The 17,783-nt window shown below is 50.7% G+C and overlaps 5 protein-coding genes across 5 annotated transcripts; 3 read left to right on the top strand and 2 right to left on the bottom strand.

Moving 5' to 3' along the window:
• Positions 1-452: 452 nt before the first annotated feature.
• On the bottom strand, positions 453-5,719 carry N7489_011459 (uncharacterized protein; the record flags this gene model as incomplete). Its single annotated transcript, XM_056717208.1, has 11 exons — positions 453-2,807; positions 2,866-3,119; positions 3,189-3,338; positions 3,424-3,677; positions 4,168-4,300; positions 4,836-4,895; positions 4,962-5,070; positions 5,142-5,331; positions 5,417-5,475; positions 5,534-5,602; positions 5,678-5,719. 11 exons carry the CDS (start codon positions 5,717-5,719, stop codon positions 453-455), a joined length of 3,675 nt encoding a protein of 1,224 aa, XP_056564830.1.
• A 719-nt stretch (positions 5,720-6,438) lies between these two features.
• Positions 6,439-7,155, bottom strand: N7489_011458 (DJ-1/PfpI family protein; the record flags this gene model as incomplete). The annotated part of the gene is made up of 2 exons (XM_056717207.1): positions 6,439-7,094; positions 7,149-7,155. The coding sequence occupies 2 exons, from the start codon at positions 7,153-7,155 to the stop codon at positions 6,439-6,441; spliced, it is 663 nt and encodes a 220-aa protein (XP_056564829.1).
• A 1,179-nt stretch (positions 7,156-8,334) lies between these two features.
• N7489_011457 (uncharacterized protein) lies at positions 8,335-9,761 on the top strand (the record flags this gene model as incomplete). The annotated part of the gene is made up of 2 exons (XM_056717206.1): positions 8,335-8,472; positions 8,523-9,761. The coding sequence occupies 2 exons, from the start codon at positions 8,335-8,337 to the stop codon at positions 9,759-9,761; spliced, it is 1,377 nt and encodes a 458-aa protein (XP_056564828.1).
• Positions 9,762-11,144: 1,383 nt separating this feature from the next.
• On the top strand, positions 11,145-13,751 carry N7489_011456 (uncharacterized protein; the record flags this gene model as incomplete). Its single annotated transcript, XM_056717205.1, has 1 exon — positions 11,145-13,751. The coding sequence occupies one exon, from the start codon at positions 11,145-11,147 to the stop codon at positions 13,749-13,751; it is 2,607 nt and encodes an 868-aa protein (XP_056564827.1).
• A 588-nt stretch (positions 13,752-14,339) lies between these two features.
• On the top strand, positions 14,340-17,330 carry N7489_011455 (uncharacterized protein; the record flags this gene model as incomplete). Its single annotated transcript, XM_056717204.1, has 1 exon — positions 14,340-17,330. One exon carries the CDS (start codon positions 14,340-14,342, stop codon positions 17,328-17,330), a length of 2,991 nt encoding a protein of 996 aa, XP_056564826.1.
• Between the last annotated feature and the right edge of the window lie 453 nt (positions 17,331-17,783).

Here is a 17,783-nt window from a genome sequence, read left to right as displayed (position 1 = left end):
ATATGAAGTGGAGGGAGAACAGGTTTGTGCTCATTACGGTACTATCAATTAGTCAACTTGTGTGATAACACAATACAGGCCTGCATCGGGATAACTTCAGATCGTATGTCACTTTTGGTAGAATCATTACTCTGTAACATAGCATACTAGACGATGTTACACATTTCAGATCAACCCTGCCAGCAGGGTCGACGTCAGAGATTGACAAAATGCATAGGCCCGGCCATTATTCGCATGCATGAAGAAAGGAAAACATGAAATGAGGTGGAGCGAGCTCATAACTCACATATGGAGTGAAAAATAAAAGCAAAAATCAATGTAGCCATGCTACTGTACATGCAGGGCCGGGTATCATATGGTACAAAACGAAAAAAAGAAAGAAGCGGGAGGCAGCAGAGACGTAAGAAAACAGAGAACGAGGTGTGAGGCCGTAATGACTGGCTTATAGAAGCTCAGCCCCTTCGAGCACGACGGCCCATATACCGAGGCCGTCTTGAATGTTCATCAGAATGGACAGCCATCTCGGAATGGGGTCTAACGTGGGCCTCCATAGAGTCCGGTGTCTCGGCACGCGGGATCCCAAGGCCATGACTAGTTTCGTAGGCTAGACGCGAGGGAGCGCGGTTCTCTTTCGGCGCGGAGTCAATGAACTTCTCCACACCGGGAACAGACACGGAATCAGAACGTTTACCCTTCATCCAGCCAAAGATGCCAAGTGAGCTGCGCCGCTTGTGTTCTATGCCGTGGGATGTGGAGGGGCGTCCTGAGACTGTTGCGGAGCCGGGGTGGTCGGCAAGTGTTGACATTGTCAAAGATTGCGGGAATCCTCGTGGTCTGAAACCATGGGGCGGCTCTCCATTGTGGATTGGGGGGTTGGAAGAGTATAGGTCAGTTGGGGCGGTGATTATTTGAGACATGGGTCTTTGAGAGGCGCCGCCCATTGTTCTGGTTTTGGGGATTACTGGAGACGGGGCGCCCTCTTCGTCGTCTTCAAATTCGTCTGGAACTGGGGAGCCTTGTACACGGCGGGGGTTGTTGCATGACCGGTTGAAGAATGGAGGTATGAAACTAAGGCGTCGACGGGGCTCAGGGTTGGCTTCAGGTTTAGGCTTTGACTGGCCGAGGTCGAGAGGTTGTTCCAAGATGTCCAGGGTGGTCATGTCAAGAGTTGGGATACCAGGGACTTCGGGCTCACTTGGATCCGAAGCGATGCTGCTGTCGTCATGGAGAGAAGCTGGCCTGACGGCAGTGCGTGCTGGCAGCTCTGGCTGTTGAATTCCCTGGTGGATCTCAAGGGGCTTGGGCTTGCAACACCGTGGACCCTGCTTTGCAGCGGCAACCCAGTCTTGAGGTGTGAGTGGCGATGGAGAGTCGCGGTCATTAGTGTTCGCCCCCGGAGTCATAGCCTTGGTTGGGCTACGGACGCGTTTAATTGTTGGGGTTGATGCTTCGTTGGGCTTTGCGTGATACAGATCTCCAAAGGTCTCGATAGCAGGGTTGTTGGGGCTTCCGGGCCCAAGAAGCGCGCTGGCTTTGGAGGAAACAGTGTTGAAGGAGGGTAAGATAGTGCGCGACTCGTCAGAGGTGACCCCTAGGCGTGGAGTATCACTGCAGTTTGTTTGCATGCTGTCATCAACCTCACTGCCATCAAAGCTGGAGCGACTGGCCATCTCTTCCGCCGAACGTGGGCGGTTAACTCGCCTACCAGAGAAAAACAAATCCTGTTCAGTCTGTGGGCTCTTGCGGGCTTTAATGCTCCCATTCGACCCATTCGACCGGTTTGCACCGGTAGCATATGCCGTACTCATAGTGTCAGGAGTGGGAGGGAGCCTGACGCCTCCGAAAAGAGAGGAATCCAGTCGTCCACGTCCGCGCGGCTTGGGAGCATACAAGTCAGTTGTAAAACTGGGGATGCTAGCCTTGGTAGCATCAGATGATGCTCGGTTCCTGCGTCTCGTGATTATGGTCTGGTTTATGTCTTCGCGGGACTGCATCCACCGATCAATTTGGTCTTTCTTGCTTTCTTCCCGCCCAGTGGGGGGAACATAGCTATCCAAGCTGCCTGTCGATGACGATCTCCGAACAGGGAGCTCGAGCTGGTCAAGTTCTTGCCACCTCGTAGGCGTGTCGAACGGATTCAGCTCACTGCATTCACTCAGAACGCTTAATCTGGGTGACTCAGGTTCCATAACCTCGGTAGTCGTGTGGAAGCTTTCTGATTTCGTAAGTTCAGTCTTTGCAGTGCGTGACTGGGTTTCTTCTTCGGGGGTATAAAGGCTTCGCAAAGTGGCAGTACTTTTGTTGTCCGCCCGTAGGAAGGAGGGTGCTTTCGAAAGTTTGCGTAGCTCGGAAGATGTCTGGCGCTGAGCTACACTCAAGACACTTGAATTTCGCTTAGAAGAGGTTCTCTCTGGGATGTCAACCATGGCCCGGGATTTCGCTGCTAAGGCCTCGGACCCATCGGCGGTCATAGGGCGGGACATGGACAGCCTGGAGGCCCGGCCGCCATTCTCCAACATGTCAATCTTCGATTCCAACTGGCAGATGAGCTCGACGGCTTCGGTAACAGCCATATCTCGCTTGTCAAGGTCGATGCGTAGTTGCTCGTTGGATTCACGTAGGATCTGGTTGTCCTTCTCGGTGGTTCGAAGCTCCTCCACTTCTGCTATCAACTCATCCATGCGCGCTAGTTGTTCTTCCATCTCAGCCATCCGCTCCAGCTTCTTTTCATAGATAGCCATCTGTTGTGTGCGGTGGAAGACCTCGAGCTTCAAATCGAAATTGAGCTTGTTCATTTTCGAGACATACTTCAAATGAGTCAGCTAGTCAGCTAGTCCATATGGGGTTCCCGTGCTTATGGCTCACTTGGTCCATTTCCCGCATGCCCATCTCTTTTGGCTTTCTCTGACCAGCAGAGAAAACATCACTCGCTTTGCGTGCTTTTTCAGACGCAGTATCTTCCTGGGTTCGGGTGGTCTCTGGAGTCTGGGGAGCATTTTCTTTGAATTCGTCTGATATGGTTCCTCGGGAGCTTCGGTGTGCGCGTTCTTCTTTGAGTAGATCCTGCAAAAGAGCCGAGGCAGGGTTTACTAGTGTAGGGGTGCCGGGTTCGGGGGTTTCTGAGCCACAAACAATCAGTCACTAGTGCTCTAGATCCATCCGACATCGCTGGTAATCGGAGAACGTACCAGATGAGCGGATTGGGGTCTTTGTGCCCGAGTGAATAGGTGACTGATCTCTCAGCCATGAGACCTCTGCATTCATTCGAGGCGGAGTAAACATATTCGCACGGCCCTTAACACGGGACAGTGATGGGTGCTGAGGACGTTCTGACGAGTCTTGAAGAAGCAATGTCAGTTTTAATCACTTAACCCTGAGTTTTGGCACTCAATTCAAGCAGGTGGGAGTCCAAATATCACGTACTGGAGGAGTGGTCTTTAGAGGAAACGATGCGTTTGGGTGCAGTCTTGGGATGATATACGGGGCCTTGAGAGTGTGAAGGAGCGGGCTGACCAGCAGCCGAGCTCCTTCTTTGAGTTTTCCCATCCATAATGGCTGCCGGCATAATGTTTACCGAATGCGCATAATTGACGTGCCGCAAGAAGCCCCCGGTTTCCCAGTTTGGACGCAGCTGTGCAGTATCCTGGTCAATCAGTGGATACCACGGTAACAATTTCCTGCACAATCCACCAGCCGCATCGGAGATTAATGGATGGATTCAGGGATATCAATGTCGATTGGATGGTGGTGGTTAACACGCAGGCGCGATGCGAGGGATGCAGATGTGTTGCAGGCGGGGAGCAATCAGAGGCGGGTTCGGTTGAACCTGTGGAGTGCAAGGTAGGTTTGTACAGTCAATAGACCCGAATCAAGGCACAGAAGGGGATTCCCTCCAAACCTAAGACCCAAGGGAGAAGGGACACTGGGACAAGTCAAACGAAGCGAGGGCGATGTCGCAAACGAATTGTGATGAGTCGCCAAAAAAGAAAAAGAAAAGGGTGCAGTCACAGCCCCACTTTGTAGATGTTATTTGTTTTGGGCCTTGGAAGTAGGGACAGTTGCCATGAGAGAGGTAAGGAATGGAAGAATCGAAGAATGGAAGAACCGAAAATCAACAGCCTTGCAAAGATTCAAAGATGTTACTTCTACTCCGTACTCCGTACGTACTTTTCTTCTTCCTTTTTTCCAGCCCCCCCGAGGCTAGATTCAATAGGCTCCTTAGCCACGACGATCAATTCGCTATTAGCGTTCAGTCGCTCTTTTTCCTCGACACCAATCGGATCGGGGCCGTGGGGTCTCACTTTGGCCCTTACGCGGGGTTTCTCCTGAGTGTTAAGCGTTAGATCCTGACTTTATAATTGTTACTCCGTACAGAATTCTTGTTTCGATTAGAAGTAGGATGAGGAATAAATCATATTCTAATATTATATGGATCTAATCAATTCCAGTATTCTATAACAGAGAAAATCAATGGATAGAAATCGCATACAAACTGTTTTGATATATCAACATTCCATTTCCATGGATCCAGATCTTATGTCTCCACCTGGGAATTGTAAAGACGTCAGATCTGACATATTCGTTTATGCCTAGGTAACATCCTCAATCTCTCATATTCTTCATTAAATTGTAGTCCAATAGGAATTCCATTTACTCCGTATAGAAGAACAAAATAAACTCAGACCAGGCTAAAATCCTGTCCTACCTCACACGCAACCTATCGGAATGGAAGAATCATATTGTCGCATAAAATGTATCATAACCTTCATGAGCGAGCGCAGCTCAGAGCCCATGAGAAATGCCTCGTCACAAACTATTACTCGCGTATTACTTACGTTTCGCCTCTCCAGTCCAGATCCGCATGTCCTTGGCCCGATCATGAGCAACGCGGAACACTATCGAACCATCTATGTTAGTGACCTCATCCTCCGCCCACATATCCAAACAGGGACATGACCTACATTGTCGCTCAGTCTCATCCAGCCCACGAAGGAAATCAACCCCGCCACCGACCGCACCACGGGAGTTGTGCGCATGATCAGCGATATCTGCCGCTCGTTTCTTGAATGCCTGACAGCTTGTTAGTCCCAGCTCGGCCTATGAGGAGCTTTTAACCAGCCGCGGGGATCGGAGCCACCTACATCTCCGAGAACATCGACCATCTCTTCTTCCTCGAAGAGTTCGAGGATCCGCTCGCTTAGGTTGTAGAAATGCGGTGCCAAAGCGCGCAAGTCAAGCGTGCGCGGATCTGCCTTCAGGGCATTCATTACCCGCTCCGAAAGCGCTTCGGGCATGTCGAGCGTAACTAGACGGGACGTTCCGAGACGCGCTCTATAACAACCACATATAGTGCGTTAGGAAAATAAGGAACTTCATGTCTGGTCCTCTGAGTAGGCTGGACTGGGTGGGACCTTACCCGATCGAGAGCATTTCACCTAGCCATAATGGAAGATCGATCCGGGTTCCTGCTTTGATCTGGGCATTGGCCAGTAAGTTGTGTGGCCGGATAGTGAAAAGCGTAGCGTAGACTCACATCTTCGCCCGCATTGCCCTCTAAGATACCGAGTCCGGGTACTTCGAGCTCGAATGTACAAGGCAGTTTCTGGATCCAACGATGTTAGCAATTGTTCATTTCTGAGGGTTGGTGTTCAGGGGCATGTGTTCGCAATAAACCCACCTGTGCATCAGTCAAGATGGAGTCAATATCATAGTAAGACATGGTGGCACGTCGGAATATTCATGTTCTGTTGATCGCAAAGTTGTGAGACTGAGGCGCGTCGATAACGGCGCGCAGTCACGTGTTACCCGCGCAATGGGAAATTGGTGGAGAAACCGACGGCATCCACTACAACTGCTAGAAGTTATGGTCTTTGGTAACTATGAGAAATTTACTACGACCTGGCAGATGGGGGAAATAGCTCGATCGCCCAGGTCGGTAATGTGGCACTTCCGCGTCATTATATAACCTCCAGATATCCATAGATGTGCCTCTACAACATACGACTCACACCCGCCATTACACAAACCACTTTTTTTTCTAGCAGTCGCAGGAAGCCGCTATATGGTCAAGGAAGCCGGTGCAATCTTGCATGCCGGACCCAGGCTTGCAATTTCAGGCTCAGTCGCTAGCCTCAGACGTGAGATATCACATATGCACCGCACCCTACGTGACACTTGCGCACATGGATGCATGCACGCCACAGCGTCTCGGCGCGATAGGTGTATTCAACACAATTTTATCATATAGACAGCTATTGGTTTAGCGGCATCAGCAAAGTTGCGCATGCGCTTTCTCGCTTCGGCGCATAGAGAACAGTCAGCGTCATATATATTGTCGCAACGATCTAAGTTCCCTTTCCAGAATTTTCCAAATAGAGTGAAGACGAAGACCCCCAGATATAAATACAAAACGTGATAACATACGACCTAACCCCTGACTCAAAGCCCATGCAGCTCAGCAAATGGATCGTGAATAGGGTCCTCATGTCGAGTATACTCAATGCTATTTGAGATCTTCCTCGCCACCTCACTCCCATAGACCTCTTCAATCCAAGCAAGAGTAACATCAATGCCAGCACTAACCCCAGAGGAAGACCACACATTACCATCAACGACCCATCTCGCACGAGGCACCCAATCAACATTCACCGCCAGACCCGTAATCTCAGCCCAGGCCATCTTATTTGTCGTGGCTCGTTTCCCATCCAGAACCCCAGCTCTAGCTGCAAGCCCCGAGCCGGTACACACTGTAATGAGATAACACAGCTGGGGATAGACGTTTCGGATGTACGAGATTGCTTCTTCGATTGCTAGGTTCGAGCCGCGCGTGCCCAGGCCGCCGGGGACGAGAAGCAGATCCAAAGACGGTGCTGTTGCAAAGGTGTGGGTTGGTACCACGCTTTGGCCTATGGCGTTGGCGGATGCCGGTGACTTTGTTGTCACTGGCTCTAGGGTTGATGATATGAGTGCCAAAGTCACGCTGTGGCTCCATGAGAGGACATTGATGCAGTCCACTGGGCCGAATACATCCAGGGCCTGAAAGCCTGGAAACAGTACTACGCCCATACGGAGCGGGGCGGATTTGTCTTGATGTTCTGGACACTCAATCTGTTAATATGTGGAATATGTGTTGGAAGTGAGGGTCATACTAGACATTCTTTTATGGCCTCGCTGTTGCTAGGGATAATGTGCAAGCCCTCCTATCTGTTGTTTAAAATGTAGTTCCTTATCTGAGTGCTAGAATTAAAATGGGTGATCTGGTCTTTATATATACGGCCAGGTGTTGGAATGAATTGGCCACAGCCTTGCGTCGGTTTTGAGCAGATTAGCGCGTAAGCAGGAATGGACCCGTTTTAGGGGAGTCGAAGCTTGCCAAGGTATTATTTGATGATAGGGAAAAGCGTAGGAATTGCTTTAGTGGAAAAACTGCTTGGGTGTTAGTTGTCTGATTTATCTGATATATGTTAGCATGACGCCGACGACGGCAGCTCAAAATAACCTTATTTCCCCGGCGGACCTCGGCACAGTGATCGCCTTAATAATGACCGGCCGCCATAGAAAGCTTCCGAGCTCCGAGATACAAGTCGGAGATCATGCAGGATAGACGGGGACTACCAATACCTGCTTGTTCTCGCAGCCCGACCAGTGGGAAAAGCATTGGACATCACCCTAAAGCCTACTCAGGTCTTGACATTTCGAGCTAGTCACTTCTTCCAAGATGGCTGCCGCGGACCCCTGGATTTCTGTGGTAGGAACCTGTCGAAACGGTCCAGGGCCAGATACAAGAAATCGCCATTGTCATAAAAGACCCTTCTGCAACCTCGGCGTGGCCAAACAGTCAGCAGAAGACCTCCCAAGTTTAAGGACAAATGAGTCAAACTGTTTGCCATAATCTCCGGTACTGAAATGCTTTGAACGCTTGACCAATTAACTAATTGGTCTGTTCGTTCAGGTGCTTACATGATCACATGCGATCGTCTGCGCGATCACACCATGCATGGGATAGCCAACCACACCTCGTCACCTAGTGTGGTAGGGCCTCCTAGATGCGCCACTTTATTTGCTTTGCGATCCGTCTAGTCATGTTAATCGAAAGTATGTTCTCGGCACAAGTTTTAACCAAGGTCTATCATTAACTGTGGCGGGGAAACCATGATTTGATGCAGTTATCTCATCACGCACGCCGACTTCTGGGGCAGGCTCACCCATCACGTGGACAAACAGACCACTTAAAAGAAGCATCCATTATGGAGGTGAATAACTCATCGCCCTGTTCTCACAGCTCTTTTCCGGTCTTCACGTAAATTCACAAGGAAAAGCCGCGGGAACCCAAATATGTCAAAAGCTTTTCGTTTCTGGACTTGTTGTATCTCCGAATGTTTGGCTTCTGCTGCGATCGATATTGGTCTCTGCGAACGCTGTCAGCAGCGATTTTGCGCTGCTCATGCCGTGCCCCCAACTCATTGCTGCAAGGTACGTTGAGCTGTAGCTAGCTGGAAGCATGTTCTCTAATTTGATCATAGAATGACCCTCTTGATGAGGATGCATGGAGGGCAGCGCAAACAGAAGAAGTAACGGCACTTCGACGCATGATCAATGACAAAAACCTTCTACGTCGAGCTTCAAAGCGGAACAGGGGCCTGAATTGTGCATTTGACACCGCGGACCCTCTAGGGGAGAACCGGATGGGCGGTATGCACATCCATCTTCGAATTATTTTCAGCGATGGAAATGCCTGGCTTGCTCGAATCCTCCGGCAAAACTACACTTCATTCTCAGACAGCTTTAGCAATCTCTGCCTAAAGAGCGAATGTGCCACTTTAGAATGGCTCAAGGATATGAATGTGCCGTCGCCTACACTCTACGACTTCGGTCTACTGAATGACCCTGAGAACGATGTGGGCGTTGCGTACATGCTGATAGAGGAACTCCCCGGGACGCCGTTGCTTTTTCTTAGCCCGTCAGAAGAGCAATTCCGCAAACTGTACGACAACTACGCCGACATCTTGTGTACTATCAATAAGTACCCCCTTGAGCAAATCGGCTCTCTCTCTTTACGGTCCAATGGTACTATCTGTATGGGTCCCGTCGTGGGCGACCGGACTGGTACATTTTCGCAAATGGGACCTTTTCGCAATGCACGAGAGTACTACGCGACTTGGGCGGAGAGATATCTCGAATTAATCTGCGACCGTCAGCTCTTCACTCGGTACTCCGTCAATGCCTACCTCATCTTCAGATACCTCAAAGAACTGGCGGAACAAGGCCATTGGAATGCATTTGAACCGAGCATTGACAATGGTCCCTTCTTTCTGAAACACATGGATGATAAAGGTGACCATATACTGGTGGATGAGGATTATAATATCACAGGTCTTATCGACTGGACATTTGCCAGGGCGGTGCCAATCTATGAGGCTTTTGGTCCCTCGCTATTGACAGCAGAAATGAGTGGCATATACGAGGGCAAGGCTGGCCGATCCCGGGGCGACACGATCCTAGTAGAGGCTCTACAGGCCAAGAACAAGCATCTAGTTCGCTTTGCCGGCGGCCCTGATCTAGTTCGCCGCTTCTCATTTGGCCTCGGAATGGGCATGGACATATCTTGGGACGAAGCAGTTGCTTTATTCCGAGGTATCATGTGTACGGCTGAAGGGAGCAGCTTGGAATTTGACTGGGATGCCTGGCGTCAGAATCGCCTATCTCAATGGGCTGGCGATGCTAGGTTACAAGGCCTTCTGCACCAATTGGGAGAAACCTAAGGTTTCTCTGAGGACCTGAGGAAGCGAGAAGCAGCGAGATAACGGCATTAATACATAAAAATTGAAAAGGAGAAGATCCTAATAGTGCGTAGAGGCTTTCCGAATATCTCTTTAGTCTATGGTGCCTCTGTCATGTCCCAGAATATGAAATCCGATCGTTGTTGTGATATGAGGCTGGTGTAGATCAGAGACCAAGCCGCACCATCGGCATAAATCCCGAGTTGTCTATACAGACAACCAAGTTGATTTTCAATTAACTTGGCTCCGTGTTCTATATATTACCTCATATTTCCATATATAATAAAATACAACATATACCTCTGAACTACAACAAATAGTGATAGGGGACCGGATACTTGAGCCCGCAAAATAGCCCCGCTGTGGTCAATTGATTTCCACTTTCTCGATTAACAGTAACATGAGCATGCAATGGGATCGTAATCATGTCATAGAACGGAGGGGAGATACAACTTGAAAACAGAAGGTCCAAAATTGGTAATTATGTATACACATGTACTTGAAGGTACCGGTAAATACCTACACCAGAGGTTACCCTATGGTCAACCAATGGGCACGTGACCGTGACTACCCCGATCGGGAAATTCGTATCCGCGGCCTAAAATCTGGTACATACACCTACATATGTAGGTTACTGTTTGATATCACATAGGTCACGCGACCATTTCGAGTCTTGAGCGCCAATTGAGGTATTTCTATTAGTCAGTTCCTAGAAAGGCAGAGTACAGCCATGGCAAAACAACTGAGGCCACGATATCTGCTGATGGCCTGATTGGTCCGGGGTGGTCAAGTACTGCAGCCCAAATGTAAACACCTCGGTATTGCCTATCTGAGCCATTTTATGTATGTTACCGGGAAGTGTGCAGAAAAGCAACGAGGCAAAGCAGAAGTAGTGAGAGTGTTAGTATATTCGATGGGATTTCCCCAAGACCTCATATTCCTTGAGAGTATTCCTTATATCGTGGATATACAAAAATGCCAAGATGCCAAGACCTCTCGACCCAAGTGGAGAGTCAAACCCAGCAAAAGATGGTGACTGGCCTAAGACTTGCCCAGGTGAACGCAAAGCCCCCGTAAGTGGCTTAGTGCTTTCATTCCTTGTTTTCCAATGTGTTTTGGGGTTAGGAGATTAAAATTACGATATAATTAGCATCAAGATAGCTTTAGTTTCAGACATTCCAGGGCAAATTATTGTACGACAGCGAACTTGCGAAATTAAGACTTTCCCTGGCTTTTTCTTTTCATCCCTCCAGGTTTTCTTTGTCTGGCATCCCTGTTATTCCGAGTCCCTTTGATCCTGAAACCCACTCTATCGATTCGAACTGGTCTGAATGGATGGATAGTCGGTGATTTAAAACCTATATTATGGCGTACAATGCCGTCGCTCAAGTTGACCATGAGGTGGCTTCTATTTCTTCCGCTTCTGCGTCACGCACCCCCTCACCTGCTCATGGACATGTATTTGAGCAGCTGCCGCTTGATACCGATCATATCGGAGGAGGAAGCCACCTAGAAGCGGCCAAAACCACGGACAACCCCAGTTTCAGTCAGTTAGGTTCGATGATCCGCTCTATGACTTCTACCAGCTACGATGTGGTGGAGGACGATGACTACGACGCCGATCCTTCCCCCGAAGAGCGATCCAATAGCCTCCGTATTCCACCTCTCAATACGACTGTCGCGCGACATTCTCCTCCCGAGCCTCCGATCCACAGCGCATGCAGCGAGGCTTCCGTACCTCTCAGTCACCCTACCCCGGATTTGCAGTCCATACAAGGAGCCTACAAAGGACATGTAACGCGGTTGGAACAAAGCGCGGAGCAGCTGAGCTCGTGCTCGGCGGACATTGAAAGCGAAATCCGTCGCATCGACCAAGAACAAAAGCGACGCTCAGTCAGTTCCGCGTCTAATTCAATCATTCACCGGAATGGTGCATTCTCCCCGGCAAGGACAGTTTCCTCCGCCCACGGATCGAATATGTCCCCCGCGCGCCAGCGCTCCGTATCAGGGGCGCGCCTTGCTCAGCTCTCCGAGCCTGCACTTGATGAGCGTGAGCATGAAGTTGATGAATTTCCCGGGCTCCCTAATCTACCACCGTCACAACCTCTTTTCAATACCCAGAGCGATTACCACTACGATCAATACGTTCCGCAAGGAGTTCCCGCAGAGGCGGAGTTGGAGCGCCGTCCCTCGGTCGCATCGAACGATACCTACCAGCAGGCGCGGACATTATTCACCGACTTTGATGGCGTCCATTTCACACCCTTAGAACCGGGTCGCCAGGTATCCCTGGAGCAGCCGCCGCTCGCCCGCAAGCCGGAACATTACAAACAGCCGCAAGCAGGAGAGAACATGGTGTTTTATCCTGCTCCTGTCCCACGCATGTTGAATCTACCACCGAAGTTGTCGCGCAAGTCAAACATGGACCGGGATAAACGTCGGACACAGCTTGCAGGCGCCATCGCCGCTGAGGATAGAAAGTCAACCGCTGTGCTACCTGACGCCGATCAGACAGATTTACGCGATAGCAATAACGATAAACGTAAGTCGGCAATACCACCGCATCTCCGTGCGAGTGTTTTCTTTGATCAACCAAGTACATCACTCCAGATCGAGGTTGAACAAGAGTCTGCCGTTGCTACGCTGGAGAGCATTTTGGACGCCTCTGCGAATGCACCCGTTTCGGCTTTCACTGATCACCCTTATGCTGGTCAGGTTGGCGGGTTCATCTACAAATCAAAACGCAAGACCCTGACAAAGGACCTGACAGGGCAAAAGGCAAATCGTATTTCGCGAGCCATGATTGGCCATACTTATAGCACTAATAATGTAGACGAGGACGGGGCCCCCGTCGCTTCGCGACGTGGGTCGGAAGCCGGGAATGACACGGATAGAGATCATGATGAGCATGGTCGTGAACGTGGGTCGGAAGGCACTGATGCCGAAAGTGATGAACAATCTGAAGACGAAGACGAAGAGGACGAGGAAGACGGGGAATTGGATTACGTTGGTCCACCGAATACGCTCATCGCTGAATTGGAGTTGCGGAAACATGAGTTGAAGCACAGACGCCGGACGGCTGTGCCTGTGCCTTTCCAAGGCATGCAGACCACTCTACTAGAAATGGACGAGATGGTCCAAAAACAAAGTGATAAACGGCGGCAGCGTCCTGTCGCTTTGGCCTGGGAAGGCCGGGACGAAGACGAAGACGTTCCCCTGGCTATGTTGTACCCCGAGAAAGCCGGTGCCGAAAATGATGATCGACCTTTGGGGTTGTTAGCCAAGCGACAACAAGAAGAAAATGAGCCTCTGAGCTCACGGCGTGCCAGGCTGCGGGGTGAGCCGATCCCGCAGCCGGAGCAACGGCCTGCTACAGTGTATGCAGCAGAGCCCCCGGCGCATGTTCCTGAGCCGACCGCCGAGAGTGAGGAAGAGACAGAGATAGAGACCCTTGCCGAGCGTCTCCAACGGTTGAAGGGACATAACCGCTCGGACAGCAAATTCGCCAGCGACTTGATGGCCGAAATTGATAGCCGGGCTGGAATTGCGCCCAAAGCCGCCCAAGAAGTCACCGCCCCCGACGAGGAAGAGACACTCGCACAACGACGCAGTCGCCTTCAGAAGGAGGCCGCTGCCCAATCCGGCTCCCCAAAGAACCCGCGAATGCGCCGGAGCATGGCCGCGCTTACACAGGGTCGTCCCTCCCACCTTGCTCGCCAGTCGTCGCATGGTGTTTTCAATCAGCGGCCTGCCACCATGTCCCAGTATGGGAACCGGATGTCTATGCAACAATTCCCAACACAAATGGGATACCCGACACCTGCAGGATACCCGATGGCACAGCAATATGGGTATCCTATGGGCCCTGCGATGATGGGCACGAATGGCGTGGGCTATGCTCCAAGTATGGCAGAAACCCCTGGCCCGGTCAAAACCGAGGTGATCAACCGCTGGAGGCAAAGCATTCGTTGAAAGCGCCATCAATGAATTAATTTTTTGCTTATATGTTTTGTCTGTTAGCATAGCATATGGTCGTTTTGAGCGTGTCATTTTTCTGATTTATTTTTTCCTGGAAGGATATCTATGTAGCATAGCTGTACGATTTATAGAGGAAGTAGCGCATACATTTCTAAGAGGTTATGGTCTATCTACAACATAGGCAAAGAGTCCAAAGACCAAAAGCAAGTAGGGGCAAGAATGTGACTTGATATTGCAGAAAGGCCCAGACACTCCAGCAGGCCAGATTGGTGTAACGTCACTCTTAGCCGCGCGTTACTTTGATCTTTTTCTCTTCTATATAAATCGACATAAAAATCGATATCTTTGCTGCAATATTTACTATGGATTGTTGATCTACCCCTTTCGTCAGTAGGCTTACAGGAGCCCGAAGCTTACGAACCTTGAAAGCCCACGGGTGGGTTCTGCGTCCCCCACGGATCGTTGTCTATATATGACAGCGTCTTTGTTCAACACCCAGCACGTGCAGTTGATGACTGCAATGGAATATTACGCCCCTTCTTAATCATCGCGACTCGATTTGGCGTGAGGGCCCCAACTGCCATGCCACCGTCTACTGTCTTCTCGTATTGGCGCCGAGACCATCGACGTTCGTCCGCGTCGCCTGCTTCAATCCCCGCGCCCTCACCTGTCAAAGGAGCGAATGGAAGCCCGATTAGCAGTCCTCCTCAGCTTCCTCAGATCCCGGATACACCGACTCTCACCACTACCTTCGACAGTCACCCCTCACCCGATGGCCCCTCCAACGAGTCACCGCTGGACATCGATACTTCCAAGCTCAACATCAGCTCATCGGTCGCGCCGCTATCCTCCTCAATCACCCTGGCTGTCCCATCCCCGGCATTTGAAAGAGAAAATCGTCCTCATTCCAGCCCCGGCGACTCCGGGGAAGAACAGTTTACATCCCAGTCGAACAATTCTCAACTGTCTGTGACCGGTCGACGGGCCGATCAAGGAGACGCAGACTCGAATTTCAAATCAAGTTCGCCCTTTCGACGTTCATTTGCCAAGCAAAAACGATCGCCAACTGCTCCGACGGGGTCAGGTCATTTCCGGTTCAGAAGCTCACCGGACGATTCGCCGGATAAACAAACAATGCCACAGAAGGATTTCAAGATGGATGGCGTGCCCGTAGACCAGACACATCATAAGTCGGGCAAGGCGATGCTCCATCTCTTAAATCCGATGTCCCTTCTTGCGCGCAGGCGCTCCTCGCAGGTGATTGGCTCCCGGACAGAGGACATCAAGATCAAGAACCGGGATGTTCCTGCTATGCCAGATGACTATGATCCCAGAATTCGTGGAAAGATCATCCATGACTTCTCTGCGCCACGGCCTCGCCGGAATATTTCAGCTACTCAGCCGGATACAGGTGTGAATGGGCAGGATACTTCACCTCCGCAAATTCCCAGTCAACCTCGTGCAGCCAGCTGGAATGACCAGATAAAACGGCACAGTGACCACTCGCCTGTTTTCAAGGAACATTTTGAGGACCAGAATGTTCTACAGGTGGAAAACAAGGGTTATCTTCAGTCTTCACTTCTGACAGGCCAGTCACAGCCTGGTTATGATAGCTCATTGCCGGTCTTTGCGCGGAACTTGCCTTCTCATCTACCAGAAAGAACTATAGATGCTCCGGAGCAGCCTGAGCCTGGGGCAGAGCAACCTCCAAGCCCACCTAAAGCAGTTTCCCATGCTCATCCTCAACAACCCCAAGACCAAGATACTATCCCTAATGTACCCTTTAATCCCTCGGCATTGCCGAGACATCTCAAGAGCAATGCCTCTCGATTCAGCTTCGATATGAGCGGAGTGGAATCATCTACGCAAGAGAAGATGCTGGAAGAGAAGCATAAGGCCAAGGAGGCTTCTCGCAGAATGGAGGATGGTTATTTTGACGACTTCGACGAGGACTTCGATGATGACATGATGGACGATTTGGATGGCCTGGAAGAGAAGATCCCCGGCGTCAATGCAGATGCCGATGACGATGACTTCGATGATTTTTCTGTTTCGAGAAACATCAACGAGCCCAAGTCCTGGGCTATTCCGGGATTGTCACCTGTAGTTGCTAGCCCGGTCACTGCTGCACCGCCAGAGCCCACAAACACCTCTCACGTCACCTCCGAGGCCACACAATTAGACGATGGCCCCAGCCAACAAATCCCAGATCAACAACCATCCCTAGGTGCCACAACTGATGCGACAGCAATCATTCCCCAGGCTCCTATAACAAAACAAGCCACCCAAATCCTTGACGACGATGATGATCTTTATTTTGATGATGGCGATTTCGGTGATCTCGATGTCAATAATCAAGATGGTGGATTTGATGAATCTATTTTTGATGATGTAAACAGTCATTTATACGAACGAAAACGGGTCGTTGCCCCTGCAGCACCTTTGGCGACGGACAGTGCGGACCCTGATGGGGACGACTCTTCACTAGGCAAGGAAAGCCCCGTGGCAGAAAGGGGAAGCCAAGGACTGCAGCACATGCCTAGTGTGGCCAGTGACTATCGTGCCACAGGATCCGTCAAGCGTGGTCCCCTCGGCGAGCCAATACCAAATATGGGCCCTGTCCGTGCCCATGGTGCTGGTGTGCTCACAGAGCAAAATCTCGACATCTTACACAATGCTTTAGCTTTTGCAGCCAATGAAGCATCTTATAGTGGGCGCTTTGAGCGCACTTTCAGCACGAGCGAACGATCCCAGGGGCAAGAGAGTGCAGCCCAAACATCGCAGACAATAGACTCGCAACCGGGTCTAGTTTCCGATGACAGCCGGATCACCCAAGCTGCGGATGCCATGGCATTTGAAGACGTTTTCGATACTCAGGTCTACGATGATCAGTTCTACGATGATAATGACGATGCGTACTTCGACGATGCAATCGTTGCTGCCGCTAACGCCGAAGCTCTTGAGAACGATGACGATGGCTTCTACGGCCAAGAGTTCGGCTTCTACGCACAGGCAGATGGCACCGGCGCCTCTGAGCTAACTAACGGCGGATACTTTGGCCCGCGACGAGTCGAAGGCATCACACGGAACCACAGTAGCCGTGGCAAATTTCAGGAGCCCAGCTTGACCCCTATCACTGAAAAAAGTGAATGGAGCACACGCAACTCCATGATCTCAGTCAAGGCCCACGGGGGTACTCATCCAAATTCAGCTCTAGCAAGCCCTGGACTGGCGCAGCTGGTTGACATGGGTAATCTTGACGATGAAATGTCGCTGAGCGCACTCCTGAAGCTACGTCGGGGAGCCTGGGGTGGAAGCAATGGTAGCCTGCGCAGCACTGCAGGTAGTTCACCGCCACATACAATCTCGCCCTCTCACCGTGCAAGCTTGAATGGCGCTGAAGCAAGCCCAACAGTATCAGAACCAAGGCCTTTCAGCTCCGGTGAGGGGGCCTCAAACGGTGTCGCTTCTTTCCATGATGATAGCCACACGCGTACTGCTTCGCCGTTGTCGGGGCGGCCTGATTCTGAAGAAATTCCAACCAGCGGACCTCAGCGACTCAATGTCTTGTAATATGCCCGATTTCCCTGAGTGGATATAATGATCTATTATTTCTCTGCATATGCTCTTTGTGTGGCGATTTTGCAATGTCACGATTTCATGAATTATTGTTCTATAGTTTTAGATGGTTAATGTTAATACAGATCGTAATCTGATGAGACATTTTTCAGATTCGAAGCAGATCTCATCGAAAAACAGGACTTGGCATTGGTAAATGAGGGAATTGAGGGAGATCCATGATTAATAGTAATACATTTTAGTTCCCATTGGGCCGAAAACTCCCGCAAACCAGCCCGAAAGCTTTAGCCGGTTTCTTGTGGAGAGCAACTTGTTCGGGTCTCCCGAGGTCCTGCGTCCTGCGTCCTGCACTGGCGCCTTAGCCCGGCCCGGCTATAGGGGCTGAGTCAGCGCACCAGCCTCATGCCGTGACACCCGTCATTCTCAGCTTCCTTGACTCTTTCGCTT

The sequence above is a fragment of the Penicillium chrysogenum genome (assembly GCF_028827035.1).
Source record: "Penicillium chrysogenum strain IBT 35668 chromosome Unknown utg000005l_segment0_segment0, whole genome shotgun sequence".
Taxonomy (NCBI): domain Eukaryota; kingdom Fungi; phylum Ascomycota; class Eurotiomycetes; order Eurotiales; family Aspergillaceae; genus Penicillium; species Penicillium chrysogenum.
The sequence above is the reverse complement of the archived record's forward strand: the minus strand, read 5'-3'. Positions and strand labels throughout refer to the sequence as shown.